Source organism: Montipora capricornis, unplaced genomic scaffold (genome assembly GCF_036669925.1).
Source record: "Montipora capricornis isolate CH-2021 unplaced genomic scaffold, ASM3666992v2 scaffold_448, whole genome shotgun sequence".
Classification (NCBI taxonomy): domain Eukaryota; kingdom Metazoa; phylum Cnidaria; class Anthozoa; order Scleractinia; family Acroporidae; genus Montipora; species Montipora capricornis.
This window is the reverse complement of record NW_027180182.1, coordinates 7,501-32,500: the sequence shown is the minus strand read 5'-3', so window position 1 is coordinate 32,500 and position 25,000 is coordinate 7,501. Positions and strand designations below refer to the sequence as shown.

At 39.0% G+C, this 25,000-nt stretch overlaps 1 protein-coding gene and 1 pseudogene across 3 annotated transcripts; one reads left to right on the top strand and one right to left on the bottom strand.

The window, feature by feature from the left end:
* The window catches only part of LOC138036005 (uncharacterized), a 58,463-nt pseudogene that overhangs the window by 27,157 nt on the left and 6,306 nt on the right, over positions 1–25,000 (bottom strand).
* On the top strand, positions 4,689–14,364 carry LOC138036007 (uncharacterized). Of its 3 annotated transcripts, XR_011129801.1 has the most exons (6): positions 4,689–4,893; positions 5,029–5,914; positions 6,718–7,007; positions 10,063–10,115; positions 12,442–12,537; positions 13,378–14,364. XR_011129801.1 is itself a non-coding variant. In XM_068882384.1 (4 exons), the coding sequence occupies exons 1-4, from the start codon at positions 4,759–4,761 to the stop codon at positions 10,105–10,107; spliced, it is 1,356 nt and encodes a 451-aa protein (XP_068738485.1). In that variant the 5' UTR covers positions 4,689–4,758; the 3' UTR covers positions 10,108–10,215. The 3 variants fall into 3 exon arrangements, 1 of the variants encoding a protein (XP_068738485.1); XR_011129802.1 differs by lacking the exon at positions 10,063–10,115; XM_068882384.1 differs by lacking the exons at positions 12,442–12,537; positions 13,378–14,364 and having other exon boundaries at positions 10,063–10,215.

The window sequence follows — 25,000 nt, the reverse complement described above, 5'->3', positions numbered from 1 at the left end:
ACTTTGCAGGGTTACTACAGTAAAGGTGTTCTTTTTATTTCCGGTATTAGTTTTTCATTTCAACTTATTTGAATTCCCGGCCGCCATTTTGTAGAAGGGTCTATTAAGTGCACTACCGGATATTAGCACTGATTAAGAGCCAGACACTTGTTGATGTAAACTACGGCAGCTGAAAATTCCCAGATGAGAGAAAATATTCAGAAACATCAACTGGAACAACTCTGTGAAAACAAAAGTCTTACCTTGATCGTTAAGAAAGGAAGCAACCATTAATGTTTCGTTCATTATATAATTTCACGAAGAAGGGTCTTGTCTTTGTCCCAAATTTTAATCACACCATCGACGCTATAACATAAGAAAAAAAACGTGCTCATTTTATCGATGAAGCTTTTTGATTTCTAAATAGCAAGTAGTACCCAAAGAAAGTTTCGAAATGGGTGGTTTGCGGCGCCATGTTGGACAACAAAGACAGTAGATGTTTCCCTAGCTCCTAGTGTTGGACATGTAGAGTCAATGTGGTGAAGTCGTTAGCATCTGTTCTAATAGTCTAAAGGTCATAAATGTTTCATTTTTAAGTATTCTAGAGGCCCTAGACATAAACACATCTTGTTAGCAATACGAGAATCGAAGGAACAGGGGCACCCAACGATAATCTTCAGTGAAATATGTGTTCGGGAGACTCATACGGTCCTACGAATTTCGGTAATACATTTCCAAACAGCTATATATTTCTTACTAAAACATCACCTAAAGGATTAGCAACCAGGGAATAGTAGTCCCTTACGTTTTCGGAAAGGATATTTTTTGCAATTTTTGACACTCGAAAAGGTCACCTAGAAGTTTCGGATGAGTAAGTGGTTCACTAGGAAATTCCTAGAGGTAACGTTCAGCCTGCAATTTGAAGATCTCATTCCCTAATGTTTTCGGACACTTTAACTTTCAGGTAAGATATCCGAACAGATCGAAGTCTTGTAGGTGATGAAAATATCTCTTCAGACAGCCTTTATACATTACAAGGAACCTAAAAATGTCTCGCAAAGGCTTTTGGTTTGATTTGCTAGTTGGGTGCCCTTGAAGGAATTCTAGTAAACAACGAAGTCACGGTAATCGATTGCTTCTCAATAAATAATGCTTCTTACTACCTAGCACTGCAGAAGATCTCTAAAATGTCATTAGAATCCACACTGTTAACACCGTCTTGGTGATCTCTGGGCTGGAGGTGTTTTGAACCCACCATCCTTTCATCTGAAAAAAGGGAATAATTAAACTCAACTTGCATCGCAGTTTCAACGAAGAGACTTAAGCAGCCGCAAAGAAGACTGGAAAAACCGCCGTCTTGAATGGGATTCGAAATCGTAACTGCGAAATTGTACTGCAATACTCTTCAACTCAGCTATGAAGCCATCTTTGTTGCAAGCAAGCCTGATAAAACTTTCCTACAGATAGCACGATAGCTCAAGGATAAAGCCAAGTTTAACTCCTTTATTTGCTACTATGATCACAAAATCACTTCCTTTCTTTCTTTCTTCAGATTTTTTAAGTGTGTTCGGTTAACACCTGGCTGGCAAAATTATGAGCTTTGATTTTTATCCAAAGGCTGTTTACTTTGAGTTTTGGATTTCACGGTTCGCCATCACTCACGTTCAAAACTGACCACTTAGACCTCAGAGGGTTAGATTTCATGAAAGGTGACGTCATTTACTAACTAGCTCAAAATTTTACCGAGGAAATGCAGTTTATTATATGTACAAAACATTACTTTGAGAGACTGAAAGCCCGAAACTCTCGCGCTACATATTAATTCATCCGCGTACACACGCATTGCATTCTTAAACTAATGAGTCTTTGACCGTGCGTTCTTAAATTCTCCTCGATCCAGTTCTTTCCAGATTTTAAAGTTAGTATTGGCAGACCATTAAATGAAAAAATTATTGTTTAAATGAACAGGTGTCTTTTTTTAAAATCAAGGCTAAAAACTTGGGTCACTTGGTGTTTCGTGAACATAGTTTTGAAATCCAAAGAAAAAGAAGAATTGATTTTTTGGTCATAGTAGCACTTTAACTAACACTGCTATGATCTTTTCACTCAAGAAATAATAATAAAAATCGGCTTTTATGTATGTATATCTTGTCTCTTCTGTTTATATTTCAGTTTGGGCAAAAGAAGACTGCTTTCCTTCATGGCATTGCCTTGCCACTAAAAATCTCTTTCACGCCATGATATGACTTAAGTCAAGCGTACCTACTTTATAATAAAACATTTGTAATTTTGAGCACAATAGTAAGAGCGGTTTTCAATTGAGTGTCGAAAGTAATTAGATAATTACTTTGGTTTATGATTACTGCATTCAGTGATTGGTTCAAAGTTCTCCCGCCATTTTGTCAACCTATCAGAAGTGAAACCAAAACCAATCGTGGTTCGCGCTTGCACATTTTCCCGCACTTTGTGTTGGCTACGTGTAAATAATTCGAGTTTTGATTGGTTTACTGGATTATCTCCGTCCTTTTTGATTGGCCAAAGTAATTACTTTGGTTGTGGTTTTACGACACTCATTTGAAAACCGCTCTACCAGTCAAACGATGACTTTATCAAGTCTAATTACCCTACCCAAATGGTATAACGAACAGATTCCTTCTTCTCTTCTCTTCTCACCCCTCCCTTTTATTTTTATTCCACCTTCGTCAACAATATGCAACGGTTTCATTTTTCACTGCTGACAATAGCGACCTTGAGATCGGAGGACGAGGGCGACTACGAGTTTTCCGTTCTGAGCACACGCACTTCAACAAATGTCGGCCTCCAAACCTTACGCACTTGCTCAGTACCGAAAACTAGTACTCGTAGTTGTCCTCGTCCTCCGATCTAAGGGTCCCTATTGTCTTTATGTACTACCAAATTCTCCTAACAGATATGGACAAAAATGTATGGCAGTGAGCAAGGAGAATTAAGATTTGGATCTTGGAAGTGAAAAGGTTAGGTGCAACGACTTTTCTTTTCTAAGGATTTGTAGTATGAGTTTTTCGTTCTGGAAAATGCGCACTTTGAAGAGTGTCGGCCTCCAAACCTTAAACTCGTATTCGTAGTCGTCCTTGTCCTCCGATCTTAAGGTCCCTAATCACTGTAGCGAAACGAATTGACGGATTACATCCGCCGTTGTGATTTGCCGATTTCTATACAGAAAAATCCATTTGCATTGTAATATTAATCTAGTGTACTAATTTTCACCACTGCCTCTAATCACTGCAAGTGTGATAAACCTAATCGGCTAACTCAATGTTCTACCCAATTCAAATCCTTCGGGAATTAAACGTTTTGTTTCAGGTATCTCCATATCATTTAAATATGAATGTTACATTGTCATGCAAATACAACACACAAAGAATCTTTATCTGAATTGGGTACAACATTGAGTTACCCGATTAGGTCTAATGGAGCCAGCATAAAATGAAATCGTTTTTTCAAAGTTGAACTTCAATCACTGCATAATCATACGCTCTTAATCTGTCATTTTGTCTAATACGCCCATGTTAAAATACCTTCATTCGCGACTCTTTCATGTTTCTCTGAAACCAGAGAATGGAGATGAAGATATCCACTTTTGTGTCCACACAGCAAGAGATTGTTCTGAAGGAAAAGTTAAACGGTATGAACCTAGTTGTCATATATTTTTTCCTATACTAAAAAGAACCGCCGCGCACCGGTGGCTCAGTTGGTTGAGCACCGGGCTGTCACGCGGGAGGTCATGAGTTCAACTCCGGCCAGACCAACACTCAGGGTCTTTAAATAACTGAGGAGAAAGTGATGCCTTTGTAATTACATTTGCAAGTGGTTAGACTCTCTGGTCTTCTCGGATAATGACGATAAGCCGGTGGTCCCGTCTCACAACCCTTCAATGTTCATAATCCTGTGGGTCGTAGAAGAACCCGCACACTTGTCGCAAAAAGTAGGGCATGTAGTTCCCGGTGTTGTGGTCTGTCTTCTGTGGCATATCATGGTTGGGAGGGTAAGAAGGGCGCACTTAATTTGGAGCCCGCCTCGCCTCGACCCAAGCCCCCACTCGCTTTTCACACGCAGTTTTTTTCGTTTTCTCGACTATCTGAGAGCCTGGAACAGGCTATATCGAGGCTGGCAATGCCATATTTAAGGCACATACACTATCTTCTTCAGTAATAACAATTATCACTTGTCTATATGTCTTTCATACAATTAAAAAAAAGACTAACGAGAACTTCACAAATTTGCATATTTAGTAGGCAAAAACAATAGCTTTACACGCCCTGCACGTACGTTTTTCACTTTTGTCCATTTCTTTGCCGTCGTCTGCAAAACAGCAACGTGAAATAGCCAAAATTGAGGTTTTGTAAAGGAGGTCAGATATTTTTTTTCACGTTCTGCCCTAAATTTAGCGCCCTTCCGACCAGTAACATTTTTGAGGAACTACCACACCTCAGTCATAACAAAAAAAGGTTGGAATAGTCACCGCGTGATTACAATAACGCAAATCAGGAGCCATAATCGGGGATGGAGACCGTAAGTATTGGGATCCGCGCGGAACCATGATATGGGACAATTTTTCTATTTTTAGAACAAATTGCGCCATCCTGACGTCATATATCTGCGCGGACTCACGCACAATTCGTGGGTTCTCGCGTAGATGTTGTCCTCTTGCGTAATCAAATGGCGTGATAATAAAATGGCGGGCGAAAGTTGCGATTTTGTACAGTGATGCCAGGGGATAACAGCTGTGAATAAATTGATATGGAAGTCGATAGCTCTGTTAAAAGAGCAAATGATTTAAATTTGGAAGAAGTCAGCTCAGCCACACAACAAAAGAGAGTGAAAACGGTGTTTAAGACACTCTGGGATGACATGAACAGTGAGAAACCCTTTCAGGTACGTGGTACGCAAGTCGATTAATTAAATTTGTTGCTTTTAGTTTAATTCACGGCATCGGTTTTCACGCTCTTTCCCGGGCTTTCTGGACTAAAATAAATTAATTAACACCCAATATACTTCAATTATGTGCAGGTTGGTAAGCTTAACCTTCGTGAACACATTCTTGCCAAGAGCAACGAATTAAGATCTCTTGAAGCCATCGCGTCAGATCTCCAGGATCCCAGAGTAGAGGCTCGTGTCGAGGTTGTGGAAAGAAGTGGAAAGCCATCCCTGGTTGTCGTCAAGAAACGGAAAGCCTCTCTCTCTGACGACGTGCCTTTTGACGACGTGAGACTCGTTGTTGATGCAAATGGTGAATATCGTTTGTTTGTGTACCACTTTGAGCTCGTAAGAAGGGGCACAATTAATATTAATCAGCCGGGACAACTGAGAAATGCAATAAACGAAGTCGTCGAGAATCGTCCTTGTCCTGGAGTGGACACTAGGATAACTGGCCAGCAGGATTATCTGTCCTCAGAAGTAGAAGAACAGACCCTTCCTTGGCACAGAGTTTTGTCAAGAAATTGCGCGCGATTGATAAAAAATGCCCAATGTGAGAGTGGAAGAAAGTGTCGATGTTGCTACAAAACAGAACAAAAACTGTCAGAACGCTTAAACCAAAAGAAGTCTCTGACTGAAGAAGACGTAAGGAGCAGACAATCTGTGTCATCCAAAGTTCGCTTCTCTTGCCTCAGTCCAAAGAGCCAAAGTAAGCGATTGAAAAATATGCGGCAATCAAGGAAAAACATGACAAAGCAGGTCAAACGGTACCGAAAGAAGTTCTCTGTTTTAATGTCTGATACACATAGCTCTGACTTGGACAAATTGATGGAGCGAGTTGAATCTACACCCATGGGAAGAAAGGAATTTGAAAAATGTGTGGCAGAAGCTGATAGTTTACGACCCGGTGCAGGGCAAGTCTTGCGTGAGATATGGGATTCGGACAAAGTGAATTTCCGAAAAGATCAGGCAAAAAACGGTAAGTTTTAGAAGGTGTGTAATTTGATCTACATGCTTCAGGATACTCCGAAATGCAAAATTGTAAATTGGTCAGAAGATGATAAGAAATTAAGTAAGAGGAATTATCAGTAATTTTGCGTGATAATCAGTAACCAAATAACTTAAGGGGCTGTGTGAAGGATACGGGAAGAGAAAAGTTCACACTTTGGCACAAATATATCTGATCATCCCTGGTGTGTTTTATAAACTTCACTGTTCCAGACCACCACCCTCGCCCCCCTCCTCTCTTCCCCTGCATAGGGCTTTGTATTTCTCACTTAGGGTGTTCGGGCGAATGTCAGAGGAAAAGAGGAGAAAATATAAATAATTTCTGTGCTTTTTAAATGTGTTGTATCTTTCAAGAGGGTTAAATAGCTTGGGCCAGGCCACTGGTCCCCTTCAAGGGTTTAGTCACAATTTCTTACATACTTCCCTCTCCGTTTTATATGGAAGTCCTCTCAGGTGTTCAAGAACACTAATAATTTTATCAATAAGAAATGCTTTTAGTTACTCTACAGACATGTATGTACAATGCTTTTTCTTCTAGGCCCAATCCATCTCATGATCACAAGGGATTCTGTTACAAACTATTCTTGCATTAAATTTTGAAATCCTGTATTACCCAGATATTTAGATGTGTTGATTTAGTAATCAGGCAATTGCTTTGGTTTTGGTCATACCACAATTTGAGGTTAGCTGAGAAGTCTAATTGGTAAGTAAACTGGTTTGATTTTGGTTTTACGACACTCAGCTTAAAACTGTTCTATACACGTTCTATTAAAGGATATGGACATCGATCTAATCGTTGGACTCAGGCGACTTGGCGAGTGGCTCTTGCTATTTATGCACGCTGCCCGGTCCTGTTTGATGACCTCAAGAAGCTGGACATTCTCCAGCTTCCATGCAGGAGATCCTTGGAGAGGGTAATGGCAAAGAGAACAGTAGAGGAAGGTATCCATGAAGAAAGAATCATCGAGCAACTCACTTTGTTTAATCAATTTAAAACCACTGCAGTCCTTAGTGGAAGACCAGAGCCACTGGGAGTTGGAGAACTCTTGTTTGATGAGACAAAGGTGAATAGAGGGTATTCCCTTTGCTTATCATAACAGCCATATTGGTGTATCTGTATTTAAGTTTTACTATATCTTCCTTAATGTTTGGTACATCTACATGCATATACATGGCAATCATCAATGATGTTATTTGAATCATTATAGGGCTCATTGCAGATCATGAAGTAATATAACCTATTTAAATTTTAAGCGTTTTTTTGCTGTATTGTTGAAACATGGAGTATGAACTGAGTTAAATTTGACAAAGTTAAAAAACCTAGCTCAATATGCAGTTTCGTCTGACCCCTTTTGTTATTGCATATACAGTTTTATGTTGTTGTTAGTGTAAATTAAACTGTTACTTTCAGATCCATTCAGTAACTCAAAACTGTTATTGGATTGGTGAAGCCTTTAAAGTGCCCATGCAGTACAAAATAATTGCTGCTTATTTGAAATGATTTTCAAAGTAAAGAAGAATGGAATTTCCCTTATAATTTGGAATATCTTTTTTCATTTTAGAGATATTCATGTTTTTGTATTAATCATGCCAATGAGGAAAGTGATCATGTCATAAATAGCTCCACTTGAACAACAAAATACTGAATCAAGAATATCTCTAGAAATATTGGAGCAGTGATCTTCAAACTTATCAATAGAAATGCACATCACAAGCAAAACAGAATGACACCTGCTATGTTGTTGCCATGGCAGTGCTCTTGGATCCAGTCTCTGTCTGGGGAAAACAAATATCTCCATTTCCAACTTTTTAAACTGGGACAGAGGGTCTTTCTCAGAGATTCACACATGGTTTACATGCATTTTTTCTTACCTCTCCCCAGTAAGATTATTGGCAGTGAATTATCCTTCTTTAAGATGATCTGGAAATTTTAGTCTTAATTGAAACAGGAACAGCAGCATAACTGTTGTCATAGCAATGGCACAGTGGATTTTGTTTCTTTTGTGATTTACATTTTTTTTAATATTTATGGAGGTATTCTTGATTGAGTGTTGTACTATTTTAGTGAAACCACCGATGATGTCATCACTTTCCTCATTTGCATAATATAAAAAATATTTTAACTGGAATTTCTGACCATGAAATGTTTTTGAAATAATTGTAAGTTGTAATTAACAGGTGCAGAGTAAGATTCAGATCCGTTGCACAGATGGTGTTGCCATTGGCTATGCAATGAATGAAAATGACTGGTCATGTCTTCATGATGTTTATGAGTCCCTGTTCATCTCAGAAAATGGAGCTGGTCAAAGGGCAAGTTACGTTCTTCAGACCTACTGGCGGGATATGACATCTGGGTTTGAGTTTGCTGGGCCTTACTTTCTCCGTGAGGTACCCCTGGATGGAAAGTTTCTACATGACATCGTCTTCAAGGTGATCAGTACCCTTGAAAAGTACCGGTTCCATGTCATTCTATTGGTTGGTGATGGAGCTTCCTGTAACTTAGCCCTTTTTAAGAGGCTTTGTGGCTATGCAAATGAGCAGCTCCCAGTAGAAGACAGTGGTGCTGAACGATACCAGTTCAAGGCCAGTTTCATCAATCCATTCAGCACCAGATCAGACAAAACCTGCTTTGTCATGATATGCCCTGCTCACCAGGTAAGGTATTATAATAATTCAAGTATTTAATTATTCTCATGTGTACAATTTGTAACACCTGGGTGTTATTGTTTCTTATATTGTCCAGTTGAAGAACATCATTGCAGCTTTGTACAGTTCAAGGAACAAGGGGAAAAAAGCTTTCGAGAAGGGAGGCACTACTTTTGGCTGGCAGCCAATAATTGATCAATATTACAGGGATCAAGAGAGATCTGCAAAAGGTCTGGGTAGGCGTGTCCCTGGTCTGAGGTATAGCTATGTGCAACATGACTGCTGGACAAGACTAAATGTTATGCCTGCAAAGATAATGCAGGTAAGAGAGGGAAAATTATGTTAAATTTATAGAACTTTATGGTTCTATTCCTTAGCTTGAAATTGACTAAAGAATGATAATTTATGTCATATATACAGATCCTGGCAATAATTAAGGTTCAAATATTTACAATTGAGATGAAGCTTCCATTTTTATGAATGGAACAGTGATAAGTGGTTTTGTCTACTTTTACATTCTACAGCAACGTTATATGATTGCAGCCTTGGAAGAATATGCAAATTTGAGTAGTGAAGGCCCAGAGAAAACTGATGTTGTGAAAGAAACAGCAAGGTACCTACAAGCATGCCACCACATTTTTGAAAAGGGAATCCTTAGCCATGTGTTTATAAGATCCAATGAGTCAGCTGTATTCAACAACATCCAACAGGGATGGAGATATTTCAACCACTGCGCAGAGGAGCACAACAACACACGTATGCTTACATCACAACCTCTATTCCCCAAACTGTATTAAGTCATTTGTCCATTAAAAAAGCAATCAAAAGATTAAAAGTCAAACAATGGGTCCCTTCGCCTGGCTGTCATTATGGTTAAAAATGACAGCTAGTCTGTTTGATGAGGAAGTGATTCAAATGTTTAACATTCAACATTTTGGAATCAACTTCAATTACATTCACCTTTTTTCATTAGAGCTCCTTTTTTATTTGGCCACTTGAAAGTTACACTTTCATTGGATTACCAACAACTGTATGCTAGTTAACCAGTAAACCAGGCCATAATAAACACAACACCAAAATACAGTTGTAATTAAAATGATAGACATTCTTATAATTAACAATTATTCGCTGAAGTGGAGATAAATATCCACCACTTTCACTGACACTGAGGTGTATATACCACACAAGCTGAATAACTAGCAGCCCAAAGAGTAACTTTATTTGCGATAATTTACCAACAAAAGCCATTTTGTTTTTCTTCGGCTGCTCAGAGGTGAATAGTACTTGGTTAATCACCTCCAAGCTAGCCAATCAGCATGCTTGAAAAGTACTATTCACCTGTGTGGTATATAATAATTACTTTTACAGTGTATGTATATTTACAATAATTTTCTCCTTGATCTGATTCCTCACGCCTAACTTTTTGGGGTGACAAACTGGGTTACATCTAAGTTTTCCTTTTAATCTTTGCAGAGTATGTTGACAACTCCAAACGAGCACGTGCAGCAAAGTTTTTAGCATGGCAGGTATTGCTGAATAAAGATTAACTTGTTTATTAAAGTGCCTATAACCCCAAAATATTTTTTTCGCTTAAATAACTCTTTGCACCTGTTTGAAAAGCGTTGCGCCTTTTTGCACCTTTTTAGCCCTAATCTTGACTTTTTACAGGCTGTAAAAGTTACGAAATCTGACCATCATCTGTAACACGACCGAGCAAGTAAGGGGTATGGGTCTATTCCTGGGTTGATGTCACAAACTTATTTGCATGCATGTTTACAAAGACTTAATACGATGTAAATCAGTCTGTGACGTCAACCCAGGAATAGACCCATACCCCTTACTAGCTCGGTCATGCAACAGATGATGGCTAGATTTCGTAACTTTTACAGCCTATAAAAAAGTTAAAAGGTGCAGTTTGTTTCGAACAGGTGCAAAGATTTATTTAAGCGAAAAAAATATTTTGGGGTTATAGGCACTTTAACATTATCTTGTTTACTATTTTTTAAATGTGCATTTAAAAGATCAAACTACATCCCTCCTGGTCCTTGGAGGGAAGACAAGTGTTCCCTTTGATGGGGCAATAGTATATATAAACAGTAGCCTCCATTTGGGGCGAAAATATTCTAGGATATTTGTCCGCGGACATTATCTGCTCCGAGAAGCGAACAGCTTTCGGAGAGCACAGCTTGAGGAAAACTATGAGCTTCGAGGAACGGATAATGTCCAAGGACAAATACCCGAGAATATTTTCGCCCCAAATGGAGGCTTTCATGTTTATTATCCTTCAAATATTTTTCGCAACGCGAGTTGTTTTGACAATTGGGGGATATTCTCGGATATCCCCCAGTTTTAGCTGGGTGATATTCGGTCAAGTGACGTGTTTAAACCAATTGCGTGCGAGTGAAAAGATTTGATGAATTATTTAACAAATAAAGAAGCCTAAGCCGTGTATTACACTGTGATAAAACACGACAGGCATTTGAGAACACGAGGGAAATGTGGAAAGCACGAGCCGCAGGCGAGTGTTTTCTACATTTCTCGAGTGTTCTCAAATGACTGGAGTGTTTTATCACAGTGTAATACACGGCTTAGGCTTCTTCATTTGCTTTATGATATAGATTTTACGCGCGCAAAACGATAAAACACGCTTTTTCGATGTTTTATACTCTGATAAAACATAGGTTTTTGACCAATCAGAGAGCGCGCACAGGGTCCTATCTATGTTATAAATATAAATAAAAGTTATAGTACATTATCATTATAATTATTATTATTGAAATTCATATATTTGAATGTGAGTTAGGATTAGTTGTTTACTAAGCCCTTTAAGGGGCATTGTCACGCTACTTGGCAACTTTACAAAAAGCCAGGTGTCTTCGCATTGATTGAATTTCAAAACTAATGAATGATCTAGTTTTGTTATTAAAGGCTATTTGAATGTACTGAAACTGTTTCTTGTCGCCTGTCGCTATGGATGGCATGGATTGAAATAGATTGAAACTTGAAAAAAATTGCCAATTTTTTCAGGTTTTGATGCTGCATGTTCCAAAAATCCTCAAGAAATTTATTATGGTTAGCCCTCTCTGATAAAATTCCATTGATGTATTCGTTGTAGCTTTACAGAAGCATTTTGTTTAATGATTAAAGACCCAAAGTAATGATTTTATAAGCACAGAATTGACCTAAAACAGGAAAATCCTTGTGACACTGCTCCTTTAAATAAATGGCATTTCTTATTTAGCTTGCCTTTTCTCTCCCTCTAGACATTTGACCTTCAAAGAGTCATGGTCTTTGGATTTAAACAGTTCTCGTCATACTTCTTTGATAATTTTCCTGGATACTCTTTGTCTCCATTGCGGCTCTCAATAAGTCGCCTTGAATCCCTGTTTGGCACACTCAAGTTCCATGCCCATGGTTCTCTAAGTGCAGGGAATTATGGGTCATCTCTTGGAAGGGTTCAGTTGAGACAGGAGCTGAAGGTCACTGCTAGAGCCACAAGTCATGATCAGAAGGGCTACAGGGACCAAGAGGTCCTTATATCTGGCCCTACAAATGTGTCCACATTGAACACTGTTTATCAACAGCCTTACATTGAAATCATGGCACATTTTGTTCCTTATGGTTATCAGGGTGTTAAAGAATTTATTTTTCCCTCCCAAATTTCTCAAAGCACTTTTCAGGGTAGGCAAGGTAGCTCTGCATGCACCCTAATAGCCCTTGTAATGGGTTTTAAGTTCTCCTCTGGGTTGATTGGTGAACCAAAGAAAGTTCTTGAAGAGGGGTGGTTTGGTCATGTGGTTTCAAGTATTTCTGGGGGCAATAAAATCTTTGATGAATGCTTTTCTGCTGCAGGAGTTGGTGGGCTTGATGTAGAAGATGCATTCAGCTCTGTTGGAGATGATCTACACCTCCTTTCTTATGAGGATCCCAAAGATTTTTTTATTACTGGTAATAACTTTCAGGATGTCATTTCAAATGTCAGGGAACGGGCAAGCATGAAACAGAAATCAGTTGGCATCTTTGTGTCTGTTGGGAGGACAGTAGTAATTTTAGTTTGGGAAAATGGGGCATGTGCAATTTTTGATAGCCACAGGCATTTACAGTATGGGTGTATACTTTCCCATTCCCTACCATCCAAAGAAAACGAGTTAATATTGTGGCTAGCCAAGACATACCAGAAGTTTTACAGCACCTCGATACAGTATGCCCAAATCACTTGGGTGGAGTACAACAGATAATGTGCCTCTGTCATTTCAGAAAAAAAGTACATTCAGTACAGTTAAAAACTGTTGTGTGGCTGAAGTTGAAGTAAATTGATTTCTCCTCCAAGCATTTCATTTTGTTAGTAGATAACAATTCTTGTCATAAAATCTCATTTCAGCCTGGAATTTTAATTTTTTAATGAAATGCTGTGTCTTTTTTAAGCTGGCTGCACTTTGGCATTAGTCATTGGTCACCATTTACATAGGAACAAGAAAATGTGACACCAAAATATATTAATTGTTATAAATAGTCTTTTAAAGTCATTTGACTGCACATATTAAAAACTTTTCTTGATCCTTTATTTATTACATATTTAAAATGGTATGTACTGGTGTGCATGTAACTTACAAAACTTGAGCCATACCTGAGAACTATAGATATTAATTATGTCTTTGTGCTATAAAGACATGCAGTCCTTTGATGGGTCTTTCATTGAATTCATACAATATATTGAGTGCAAGTTTCAAGTTCAAAATAACATTATTCTATCACTCAGACACATTTTTTTGGTTAATTTTTCTGCAGCTCTAACAGTTACTGAGTTGGAGTACCAATGTACCTGATAAGCTGAGTACAGCTCTCAATAAAAAGATCAAAGACCTCTTCAAGCTGTCACTTTGGTTATTCTTTTGTTATATTACTTACTATTGTTTTTCAGTAAAAACGAGACTTGTCATATTATATAAGGCAAGCTGACGTCGCCCTAAGTATAAACTATCACAAAGAGACCACTTGAACTGGTCTGCTGCCTAGAAGAAAGCGTAATTAAGTTTGTAAGATCATATTATTAAGCATCCTTAATTAATTAAGTACGCTTATCGACACTGTAAGTTTTCAGCTTGTCCCTCAAGCTTTGGTCGGCTGAAACGACTTTGCCCTCCTGAATCAGTTTTTTCTCTTCTTGAGCACTATAGAATTCCTTAAATCTGGTATTACATATTCTCTTTACTAGCTCTTGCCATATGAAGCAAGCCCTAATCTCTTCAAATGGTGCTGTGCATGCCCTTTTTGATGCTGCCAAAAATAACTCTTGTAGCTCCTCGTCTAAAGCAACCGATTGTTTTGTCAGCTTCATAAGGTTTTTTGGATATCTCTTCAGATTTTTTTCAGTCAACATTTCTCTTATTCTTTTATCTAACGTTAACAAAACAACAGTAAACTTACTATTGAAGAAAGTCAACTTTCCCTCGTCCAACCTTTTTAGACCCAATGGCAAAGATGTTTTCTCCTCTGCAGAACAGACCATTTCAGACATAATTTTAACTTCGGCTGCATAATTTTCCTTTGTCGCTTCTGAAACTCTCCTGGCTCCTTTCCGCCCATTAACAATCTTTTCTCTTCCTTTCCGTAGTTTGTGCAGCGCCGCCCCAGATACTCTAGCAACGTCCACAAAGTCGGAATCGACAACAGTGTCCGCGCCTTCACTTGCATTTGTTTGGGTTTTCCGTTTGTCAGTGTCAATCTTAATTTGCATGACTGCGCTGTGAAAATTTTCGTAAAGTGCCCAGTAGATGGTGTTAATAACTAAGGCAGCATGAAAGTTGACTTCGTCTGTTTCGTTCTCCTGCAACTGAATGGTGGTGACAATTATCTTTTTCATGTTTCTCCAGACTTCTGATTCCTCCACCGTCAACAACAATTGGGAACAAATAACTGAAAACGAAGCCCTTTTGTCACTGTTTTTCACCTTAGCGCTGGATATTTCGGTGAAAGCTTTAATTATTTTGGAGTAAATATCCCGACAAAGCTTCACAAACATTACCCTGATCGTGTCGCTATTGAGTAGGGTGGACACCATTTGCTTGCGAACTGGATATATTGACAATGATTTTTCATTTCTTAATTCATTTTTGCAATGTGTTTGTGCACTCAAAACGTAAGACTTAAGAGTCTCCTCCAGCCTTTTTACGTCGTCGTTAGAAAGGTATTTTCCAGAACTCTTTTTCCTTTTCTCTTTACTGGACTCATTCCCCTGTTTGTTTCTGGCTTTTGGTACCTTTTTCCTCCTTACATCTTTCTGTCCTCTGCTAGGCGATTCCTCCCCAGACATGTCCGACGAATCATTTCCACTCGATAGGTCGGAAAAGTCACTCCACTCGTCTTCTGAATCATCCTCACTTTCATGTTCACTGTCAAGGTCAAGGAAGTTGTCAAGGAGGGCTTGGCTTAAATTTGGAAGCGATACTGCTGAGAGAAATCCTATATCTGCCATTCACGAAGGTAATATCGACCGCCATTTTCCCTGCGCGACATCCGCGAAAATCCTCGCAGCAATGTACGTGCGTGTCGCGCACGCGATGTCGCAATTTGTTATAAAAATAGAATAATTTTCCCATATCATGGAGCCAACCCCTATACTAGAAATGGCGCGCGCTTACGGTCTCCATCCCCGATTATGGCTCCTGCGCAAATTTATATTTTGAGATGGCGTTCTCGCTGCTGTCGCGCCGTCGTCATTGCTTAAGGTAATTCCCTTGAAATTGTTCTACTATCAGACTTTTTTTCAAACTTGGCATAATTAACATTCATGATATGAACATTAAAAAAATGCAATAAAAAAATGGGGTCACCGTGCTTGTTTACGCGTCAGCAGGCTCTTAAAATGGGGGTATTTTTACTGTTTTCGCGTTAAAAATTCGAATCACCTTCATACAGAATTAAGTCTTGGTTACTTCAGAGACACAAAATTTTATTTTGAAAATAAAGTTTATTTTATTCACATAAGCAGTATTGCTTCATTTACGCCGTCTTTGATTCTCTGGTTGTGGGAATAGTGCACTTTTTGGGACAGCTCTGTGGTTAGCTTGAAGTCCTCGCCTTGGGTAAAATACACCCAGTACGGAACTGTTTTCCAAAAAAAATTCATGTTCTACTATCAAACATTTTTTCTTCTTCAAATAATTATGTTCAAATACCTGAAAAAAAAATTCGGGGATCACCTTGCTCGTTTGAGAGAAAAGGAGCATTTATTTCGCTATCGGGTTTAGTTTGAGCGAAATCTTATAAGTTTTGTATGCGCACGTGCTCGTGAGCGCGCGCTAATGACGCGAAAATCGTGCGCAGTAGGGATGCGCAATGCAATACTAAGGAATTACCTTAATTCCCTTTTAAGATCTACGACGGCAACGTCACCTTAAGGACGTTCGCGCTAATTGTTTGTGCGCAACGATACTGCGCAGGTAACGCGACTGTAATATGTAACGCATTACTTTGAGCGTTAGTGAAGTTGAGGTTTTAAAACCTTTGCAAAAACCGTGGACGATAAGTCTTGCACAGCGTTGGATCAGAGAAGATCGTGATCAGTCAAAATTGATTTCAAATATTTATGAACGTCAAGTAGACTACTGCACGACTGATATTCATGTGATATTCGCGAGGTTTTATCAGTCGTGCGCTACTCTACTTGACTTTCATACATATTTTTCAAGCATTAGTTAAAATAACATGACGACAAAAACGCCGGCGGAAAGATTCCAGGCCGGCAAAAGAATGACACATTTATTTCCGAATCATCATGAAACTTTAAAGAGAAGTGAGCGGGAGGATGAAAAAGCTCTGGAAAAGGTAGCTGATCGAGTAGACTAGTGGCTGAAAGTTTGGAAAACTCGAGGACGAACCATTGCGTAAATTAAATGGGGCTGTTTCTTTTTAATGTTTTTATTACCCTACGAACTTAAGTTCAAAGTGAATGCATGTTTTTAAAGTTCTTTTCCTTTACTTTCGTGAAAATAGAGTAGTATTTTCGTCCTCGTCCGCTTGAATAGTGCGGACCTGCGTGGAAACAACCAGCGATTAAATTTCACGAAAAACACACTCCACAAGATGAGAATGACGGTAATGGAGAGATATTATACAAAACACCAACCAAATGAAGATGACCCCTGCTTAAAACTTCGTTGCTATGCTCGAGAAAGGTTTTTTTTTTTCCGGTAAAAACCTTTCATCTCTTCAACGATCAATCCTCTCTTGGGTTCCAGTCCTTGCCCGACAGGTCACGCAGAAGCATGACAAACGAAATTTTCCAAGAGCTTTGCAAAATCACATCGATTTTTCCATCATCGGTGACCCCTATTTTTTAAATCATGAATCACTTACTTTACTTACCATCTACAAAATATGATGAAATGAAAAAATTCCCACCGTAAGAAGTTATCTTTTTTTAACATTCCTTTCCTCATGCCATCGAATTCCGGTAGTGGTTGCAACGGATACAGATTACGAAAACGCTCGTCGATGATGAACTCTACTGTTTACCACATCCCTAGCGGCATACAATTATCTAGAAATCTCACTCCTAAAAACCTATGCACGGAAACTTTCACTCCAACAGTTTATTTTTATGATTTTCGATGGATGAGCAGATGAGGCTACATCTCGCTATTATGACCGATTTCTCGAAATTAAGGCATTTTTCCACTGCCATTTTCTCCGAAACAAAGTCGGTGACCCCCATTTTTTTTTTTTTTTTTCATTTTTGGAGTAAGTACTTTATGACCTAAATCTAGGCGAGAAATGAAGAAAATCTCACCGTAGGAAGATTTTGGCGCGAACGTCCTTAAAATACAACTTTACACTATCATAAGTCTGGCGATTATTCCACGTCGATTACGTCGTACAATGTAGGCGCAGAATCCTAAGTAAAAATCGAGAATAACAGGTTCAAATTTGTACGTCCACGTTGCCGTCAAAACCTCGAATTTGGGAATTCCACATCGTTGTTACGGACAATATCGCAAGAACACGTGCTCAGATGGGTGCTGCATGTGCAGCACACGTGCAGCACGATTATTTTACTCTTTTAACCAATGACATAACTGCTTTGAGGCGTTGCCCTTTCCGTACCCGCCGTCGTTTAACTCCTTTATTATTCAACACATTGTGACAATGTCCAAATATGGTTATAGCGCGCTCAATATTCGTCGTGCATCCTCAACAGATACCCTGCGATAAGCGTAATTTTGTGTGTCGCGGACAAAAATGGTAGTTTTTCCTGCCTTTTTTTTTCCAATAAACGTAGAAAATTGTGCTTTGACATCAATTTGTTGAATAATAAAACAATTATCCTGCTCAATCTTGCGGAATATCGCCTGATTTCAGCCAACTCGGCCAACGGCCTCGTTGGCTAAGTATTAGGCGATGTTCCGCGCGATTTCGCAGGATAATTATTAAATAATATTCAATGCTCCCATCCTCCAAAGGTTAATTACGAGTGCACAAAATGACCAGGGGCACGTTTCTTGGAAGTCCCTATAGCTTTACAGGCTCGAAAATCAATTTGTAAAACTAACATTCGCTTGTTTTAAAAGCTGATCTTTTAATGCGTTTTCAAGACAACTAAACCACGAAATGTATATAACTGAAGTGTGGGTTGTAGAGAAAAGAGAGAAGATCGAGTCCTTTCACAGGAAAACATGAGCCCAACAAAATGACCTGCTCCCAAGTAAGTGGCTTTATTGCTCAGTTGTTAGATAATTTCACCGGTCAGGGGTTGAATCCCATTAAAACCACCAGAATTTTCAATAGGAGTAGTGATCCAGTTTACTCTAAAACACTGCAGTCTTAAAAATCTAAGAGCTACCCTGAATTTCAGGGGAGGAGTCGTTGTTGAATGACTAAACTGGAAAAGATGGCCTACGAACATTTGGTAAATCACCTTCTTTTGGGCTGTTGCAAGCGACAACGCGTTCATATGTACCATTAATTTACAAAATGTATCAAGTCCACAAGACAGCAAATTCAAAATGTATACAGTACCTGGATACCCAAGATAACTTAGAGCTAAACTATTTCACAATTCTTGCAATAAATAAACCTGAACGGACATTTTAAAAAGGAATCATTCTCCCCCAAAAATGCCCTTTGGCAAAATTTCACCTGGTATAATAGACCCAGATCTCTTGCTCGCCAATCAACAAGTACATCATGTTAAATTCCCTGTTGTATGTCACATCTTTTACCGTGTTTAAAGGCGAGATGGGAGGAGGAGGAAGAACTGTGGAGAGATTCTGGCGCTTTTTTGGCGAGATCAGACGAACACTGTAAAAATAACAATATGATATTATAGTTTTGAAATTTACTGTCCTGAAAAAAATAATAAATTTAAGGCACACATTTCAAGCCTCCAACTCGCTAGATTAAGAATGCAGCGTTTTAACTATTAAAGGTGCGGGCAAGCAGCTTCAACATTTGCTTGATTTTGTTGAGTGATGTTGAACGATGTTGAATGCTGGGGTGGGCAAACAGTTTCAACACATCATTATTTGATTCAACAGACCTTCACGAGCGACCGGGTATAAAGTCCCAGTCTGCAGCCGCGCTTGTTACTATGGATACGGACTTGTTACTATGGATACTGAACTGGATATGTCATTGAGAGACCGGTTAGTTTGCAGGGGGGCAAACGGCTTCAACTTCTTTCAACATTCGCGATAACAAAAGAAATGTTAAACGGTTGTTGAAGCAAAGTTTAAACGATTTTAAACTCGTTCCACATCGATTAAACTTCGATTCAACATGTTTCAACACGGTGGAAAGGAGGGGTCAAACGATTTCAACATCGCTGTTCCACAAAATCGAACGGATGTTGAAGGAAATGTAAAAGCTGTTTGCTCGTGCCTTAACTGTGCAAAAGACGATTTTCAAAGTCTGAACGCCGCAAAGTAAGTCGTCTACAAACAGAAATCAGATCGGAAATGAAAACGAATCGAAAAGGATGGCAAAAGACTAAGCCTGGTATTACGCATGTGTTTCAGTACAAAAACGACACGTGATCCGCTTTGCACGGAAGCCAATTACTGGTCAATGTTCTGGAGAGCCTCCAATTTAACTTGCATGTCCACACTAGAAGCGTAAGCAAAACAAGGTTTTTTTTTTGTAAATTATGCAGAATTTTGTGGAGTTTGGTGACTGACCATAAGTGGAAACCTTCCCAAAAACTACTTTTGAAAAAAATAATCAATTTGATAATAAAAAAAACCAAACTATCTTTCTGTGATTCCATATGAAGGACAGAAAAAATAGTAGTTTACGAACCTGCTATCATTGCCAATTGCCATGACACGTGTGGATTTCCCTCTGCACGTGACCAAAGAGAGTGACGTGACAGAACAGCGTGACAAAGCCCAGAAATCGCACAAATGATTCAGAGAGAATACCTCAATGACGCGATTAGAGCAGCAGTAAATGTGCTTTACTGACACAATATTCATCCAATAAATTCCTTCAGAAAACACAGGCAAGCTAAAACACACACAAAAAAAAATTATGAAGTATCAAGCAGGTGTTTTGGATAGCTACCACCAGCTAACACAGAAACCTATATCAGCCAACATGATATAAATTGACTGTAGGCTTTTAACAATATTTTCATCAGTTTCGTCTTTTCACAAACAAAGATCACAGAAATGGCACCATCTATGGCTAATGTCTAGGGAGGGAAATAAAAGGAAACCACTCAAGGCTGTAGTTTCTTATGAAGTTTGGGACTGCTCTTCTTGAACCTATCTACTTCGGAATCGGTTGATTCGACGCCCCCTGACGTCAGGTTGATTTTCTTTGCCCTTCTTCACATAGAAATTTATAATCAGCTGTTTCGACTCCTTTTTACTTTTCCATGCTTTTGCACAAAGGTCACATGTGAGAGGAGAGCAAATGCGCTCTAGTACCCTTAAGCTTTCGGTCGAAATAAAGAGTACTCTGCACTCTCGATTTTTCAAGAGCAAGATGCAATACAATTTGAATAGAGGTCCCCTACCAGGTATTATCAACTTGGCCAAGCAAATTAGGCCTTGGACACGAGGGATTCGGCTTCGACGCACTGATTGTGACAACCTGGCCCCAGTTGTTCATTGTGCAGATAACTATATCCGGTGGATAAGTCACCATGTGACAGTTTCAATCAGCATTGTCAATCTGTGCAAAGATTTCAGTCTTTGTCCTCGTAACCCCAATTACGCACACTCTAAGCATATCTAAGTAAAGGACAAAACGTTTGGCCAACGTTTACTGGATAGTGACTTATCCATCGGGACCCTAAGGGGCCTATGGTGTCCACAGCATTTATGAACAATCACTATGAGAGAGCCTATACGCTTTACGTATACCGTCGTAATCATTCATTACTCTAAATCTGAGATGACGAGAAAGTCAAAATTTTCATACGTGATTACAAAGTAGCATGTATTTCCTCCAAAGTCATTTAAAGACCCTGAAGGTTGGTCCGACGAAATCCCATCCACAACTTCCCGCACGGTAGTCAAAAACTCTGCCTACTGAGCTAATGAGTAACCCTTCTTTATAGAAAAAGAAAACTGTCTTAGCTTTAGGTTAGGTGTATAACCTGTAGATTTCCTCCATGAGGTCAAGGGAGTTGACTTTCACAACGCCATCCAATGCTGCTGTAATAACAAGTGCTGATGTCTCTGGGTGAAGCATGATTTTTGTTATCGCCTGGTGGTGAAAAATCATGTAATAGAATGTGCAATAATAAGTTGGATAGATGTTCGAACTATAATAGAAATGGATTTTTGGGAGTAACCCTGGGTCCTATCTTTTTCCTCGATGGGATTCAGTTCGTGCCTCGATGTGTAAAATACACAAACACCAACAAAAGCAGTCGTTCCTTCTTTCCAAATAACTAATTAGGAGTTATGACAATGAAAAATGAACAAAAAAAATTGAAATGGTTTGAAAAACTTTAAACCAACAAAAAAAAGTGAATCGCGACGGATATAACGGACAAGACTGACAAAGTTTGTCCTTTACCTTGAATTTCCTAAAAGAAACGTTGGGCAGCTGGATGAACGTGTTGAGAGAATCGAATTTTCTTCCAACAGGATGTTGAACTAAAGTCCATCCATTTCAAGTGACATTAAATTAGCGATATAGCATACAGTAAAAATAATTTTAGTTTGTTTTTTGTTTTTGTTTTTTTTTTCTACAAGCATTGATAACGCTTTTTACCAGTTCTCGTTTACTTAAAAGATTTTTCCCACCAGTGATCTTTTTCCGAAATATCTTCTCTTGTTTTAATACACTTCAACTGTCTAATTTTCTTGTTAGCAGTCTCCCTTTCCCTTGATATTTTACGTCGTGTTCAAGGAGACTCTCCTCTGACTTGCATCTGTTAAGCATGCGCCAACATTGCCAAAGGCGTCCAAAAACCTTCTGCTTGTCATTATGCAAACGCCATTTTCGTATAAACAAACAGGAGCGGTGTTATTTAGGACTCTGCATCAGTTATTTTAGAAACCAGTTTGTCTCAACTACGATCAGTAAAGTGATAAGATCAAAGTAAATTTACAGCCATTTCTCCATTTGCTTATTAATCAGCTTCAAGCTTAAATGGTAATAGCATTAATGTTGTACCTTTGAATGCCCGGTAAAGGTATGAACTTTTCCTCCACTTTTCGATCGACTCCAAACATTTACTAAAGGTTAGAATGACAAAGAAAACAATGCTCATTTTCCAAGCCTTTAAAGTGATATTCATTTCCCCTAATGTCATTAATGTCTCCATACCTCTGCTCAAACCTGACGAGCGGAGGAGGCGGCCGAAATTAAGGCTACCAGATATAAAGCATCGTCTGAAAATCGAACCCACGACACATTGGTGGAAGGAGAGTGCTCTCATCACTGCTTCACTTTGCCACGCGTCAAAACTAACTGTATTGAGCATGCGCAGCGGTCACTTAGCAACCAAATCCTCACGTAATACTTCATGTTGTGTGGGCTCACTTAACAACAGCGGAATTACTGTAAACTCGGGAATGAGCAGGACACAGCGGGCTCAAGTCACAGTCAGCAAACATATCATGGGGCATGCGGTTTAAAGAGTGCCGTCCAAGGTTGTGGATGGCGGTTGGATCAAAGTGAGTCTCGACCCATGACAGAGGCCTCTTTTCCTGTACTCGCCCAGCGAACGCAAAAAGTAAAGAGACCTTTGCTGGCAGGGAAAAAATCCAGGATCAAAAAGACTTTCAGTCTCAGTTTTTTAAGGGTTCCTTTTTAGCTACTTCAGTTGCTCCAATAACTGAGCTGTCTTTTCCCTTTGAAAAGAGTACCGGTACATTGTTCTAAAACCATACATACCATCACAATCTGTTCCAACAGTTACTATAAAGTTACAGGCTTTGGAGTAAACACATCCTGTCACAGGACCTCTGTGTGCACTGCAAACACAACAAAGTAGAAAGATCTTTAACATTCAACAGTACAGTCATCCATCTCTAAAAATTAGCAGGAATCTCTCAAACGAGTACACCAAAGCAACCACAATGTTGCCAGTTGGAAGAAAAACTCTGCAAGAGGCTCCATTTGACGTTGATTCTGGCCTACCTGTAAACTGATAAGCCTTATTCAGCCTAACTTCATGATAACGATCAAGCACTTGAAAGCGTGCTTTGTATATGACCCCTTTTTGATTGGTTTTTGCAACACCAAGACCGATTCCATGTTCCTTGCTCTGAGAACAGTGTTCTATGAACAAGTCGTGCTGCCAAATCGTAGCGTGTAAACCCGCCTTAAAGGCCAGTTTGCACGCTACGATCTGTTGGCATGTAAACCGGACTTAAAACAGGTGAATTTAGTTTCATGAAACAACTCGACGGTCACACTGCCCCTGTGAAAAGATGAGATTTTCGAGTTCCCTTGCAGAGAACCCAACCATTTTTTTTTTTTTTTGTTTGTCCTGTGATATAAAAATACCTCCAAAGTACAGTGTAACAGGCTTACTCTGTTATCTGGAAAAGAAGATTTCCTTCCATATCGTAGGCCACAACATTTCGCTCAGACAAACAGTAAAGACGCTGAAAAATTAAATTGAATAATCCACAAGTCGGTTAAAATAAATTCCACATGGCGAAGTTTGCTATTTTGCACATAGTGCAGGCTTTTACCAATCACATCCAACAACTGTAAATGGAAAAATTGTCTTATTAAATTACATTAAACTTTGAACTGCTTCAATTTAACAAGACAACCAAAAATAGGTCACTTCGGAAAATACCATAATAATCTTTGTTTGTCCCCCCAAATTTTGCATAAGCATTGTTTCCAGTTTCTCTTGGGACTTACAATGGTCCCGAGAGAAAACAAAAACAATGCTTATGCAAAATTTGTGGGGACAAACAAAGATTATTATGGTGTTTTCCGAAGTGGCCTATTCCTTTCGACTTCATGAACGCTTGGCACAATCAGCTTCCATATAAGGTCATACTGTATTGAAATGAGCTGATAAACGAGGTCAGAACGCTGAAAAACTCAAGGATTAAGAACAATCTGACTGGCTCAGAAATTCAAAACAATAGTCCCAAACAGTTACAAAACTGAACTTTTAATACGAATGCACACATTTCACTAGAGCCAAAGGTTGTACACTGTAACTCTTGATCTTGCAGAAAAGCAGCCCTTTAATCCAATCCGACTTACTTGCATAGCTTCATCCAACTCTACTTGCTTTACCCAACTTCCTCCCATGTCAGGGTAGGATGCTCTGAAATACCGAAGTACGTACATGTGAGAAAAACTTTAATTAAACACCAATGAAATACCAGGTGATATTTCCAGCGAAAACATGATATCTTCACATGTGAAAATAACATGTTGTTTTCACACGTGATATTTAGAGACTATGAATGCAAGTGACCTCCTTCATGTTATTCTAATGCTCAAGTAAAACTGAGCCAACAGAGCCTCGATTATGATCGAATTATAACCCAATTAAGTTTGGAATGGGTTCACATCAACTAATTACAATACGTGAGTATAATTGGATTATAATTATTTCAAACAACCTCAAGGGCATTGTTTGAAGTAATTACGGTGAGTAATTTGAACAGAATGGAGAAACCGTCGTGATATGAGCGGACGAAACTTCTAATCGCTTTATGGAGCAAAGATCTGGATTTGTCTTTGGTTCTTTTCTCGCCTCAAGAATGGTGATGATAATCGTGGCAGCCATGCGATACCGTGCCATTTTGTCTCACGGCGAGGTTACCCTGCCCACAGTATTTCAATTTTCGCAGATGTGAACAGAAACATAATTGAATAAAATTGAATGGAGTACAGACGGAATGCATAAATGACAGCCAAAAATGTATTCTTTTGTTTATGTGCTAATTAGACTCACTAGCCTCGCTTTCAAGAAACA

Excerpts from the sequence above, each read along its gene's own strand:
- LOC138036007 (XM_068882384.1), top strand. The coding sequence starts at position 4,759 with ATGGAAGTCGATAGCTCTGTTAAAAGAGCAAATGATTTAAATTTGGAA. Across the intron at positions 4,894-5,028 it reads ACAGTGAGAAACCCTTTCAG|GTTGGTAAGCTTAACCTTCG; the intron begins GTACGTGGTACG and ends AATTATGTGCAG. Across the intron at positions 5,915-6,717 it reads AAAAGATCAGGCAAAAAACG|GATATGGACATCGATCTAAT; the intron begins GTAAGTTTTAGA and ends GTTCTATTAAAG.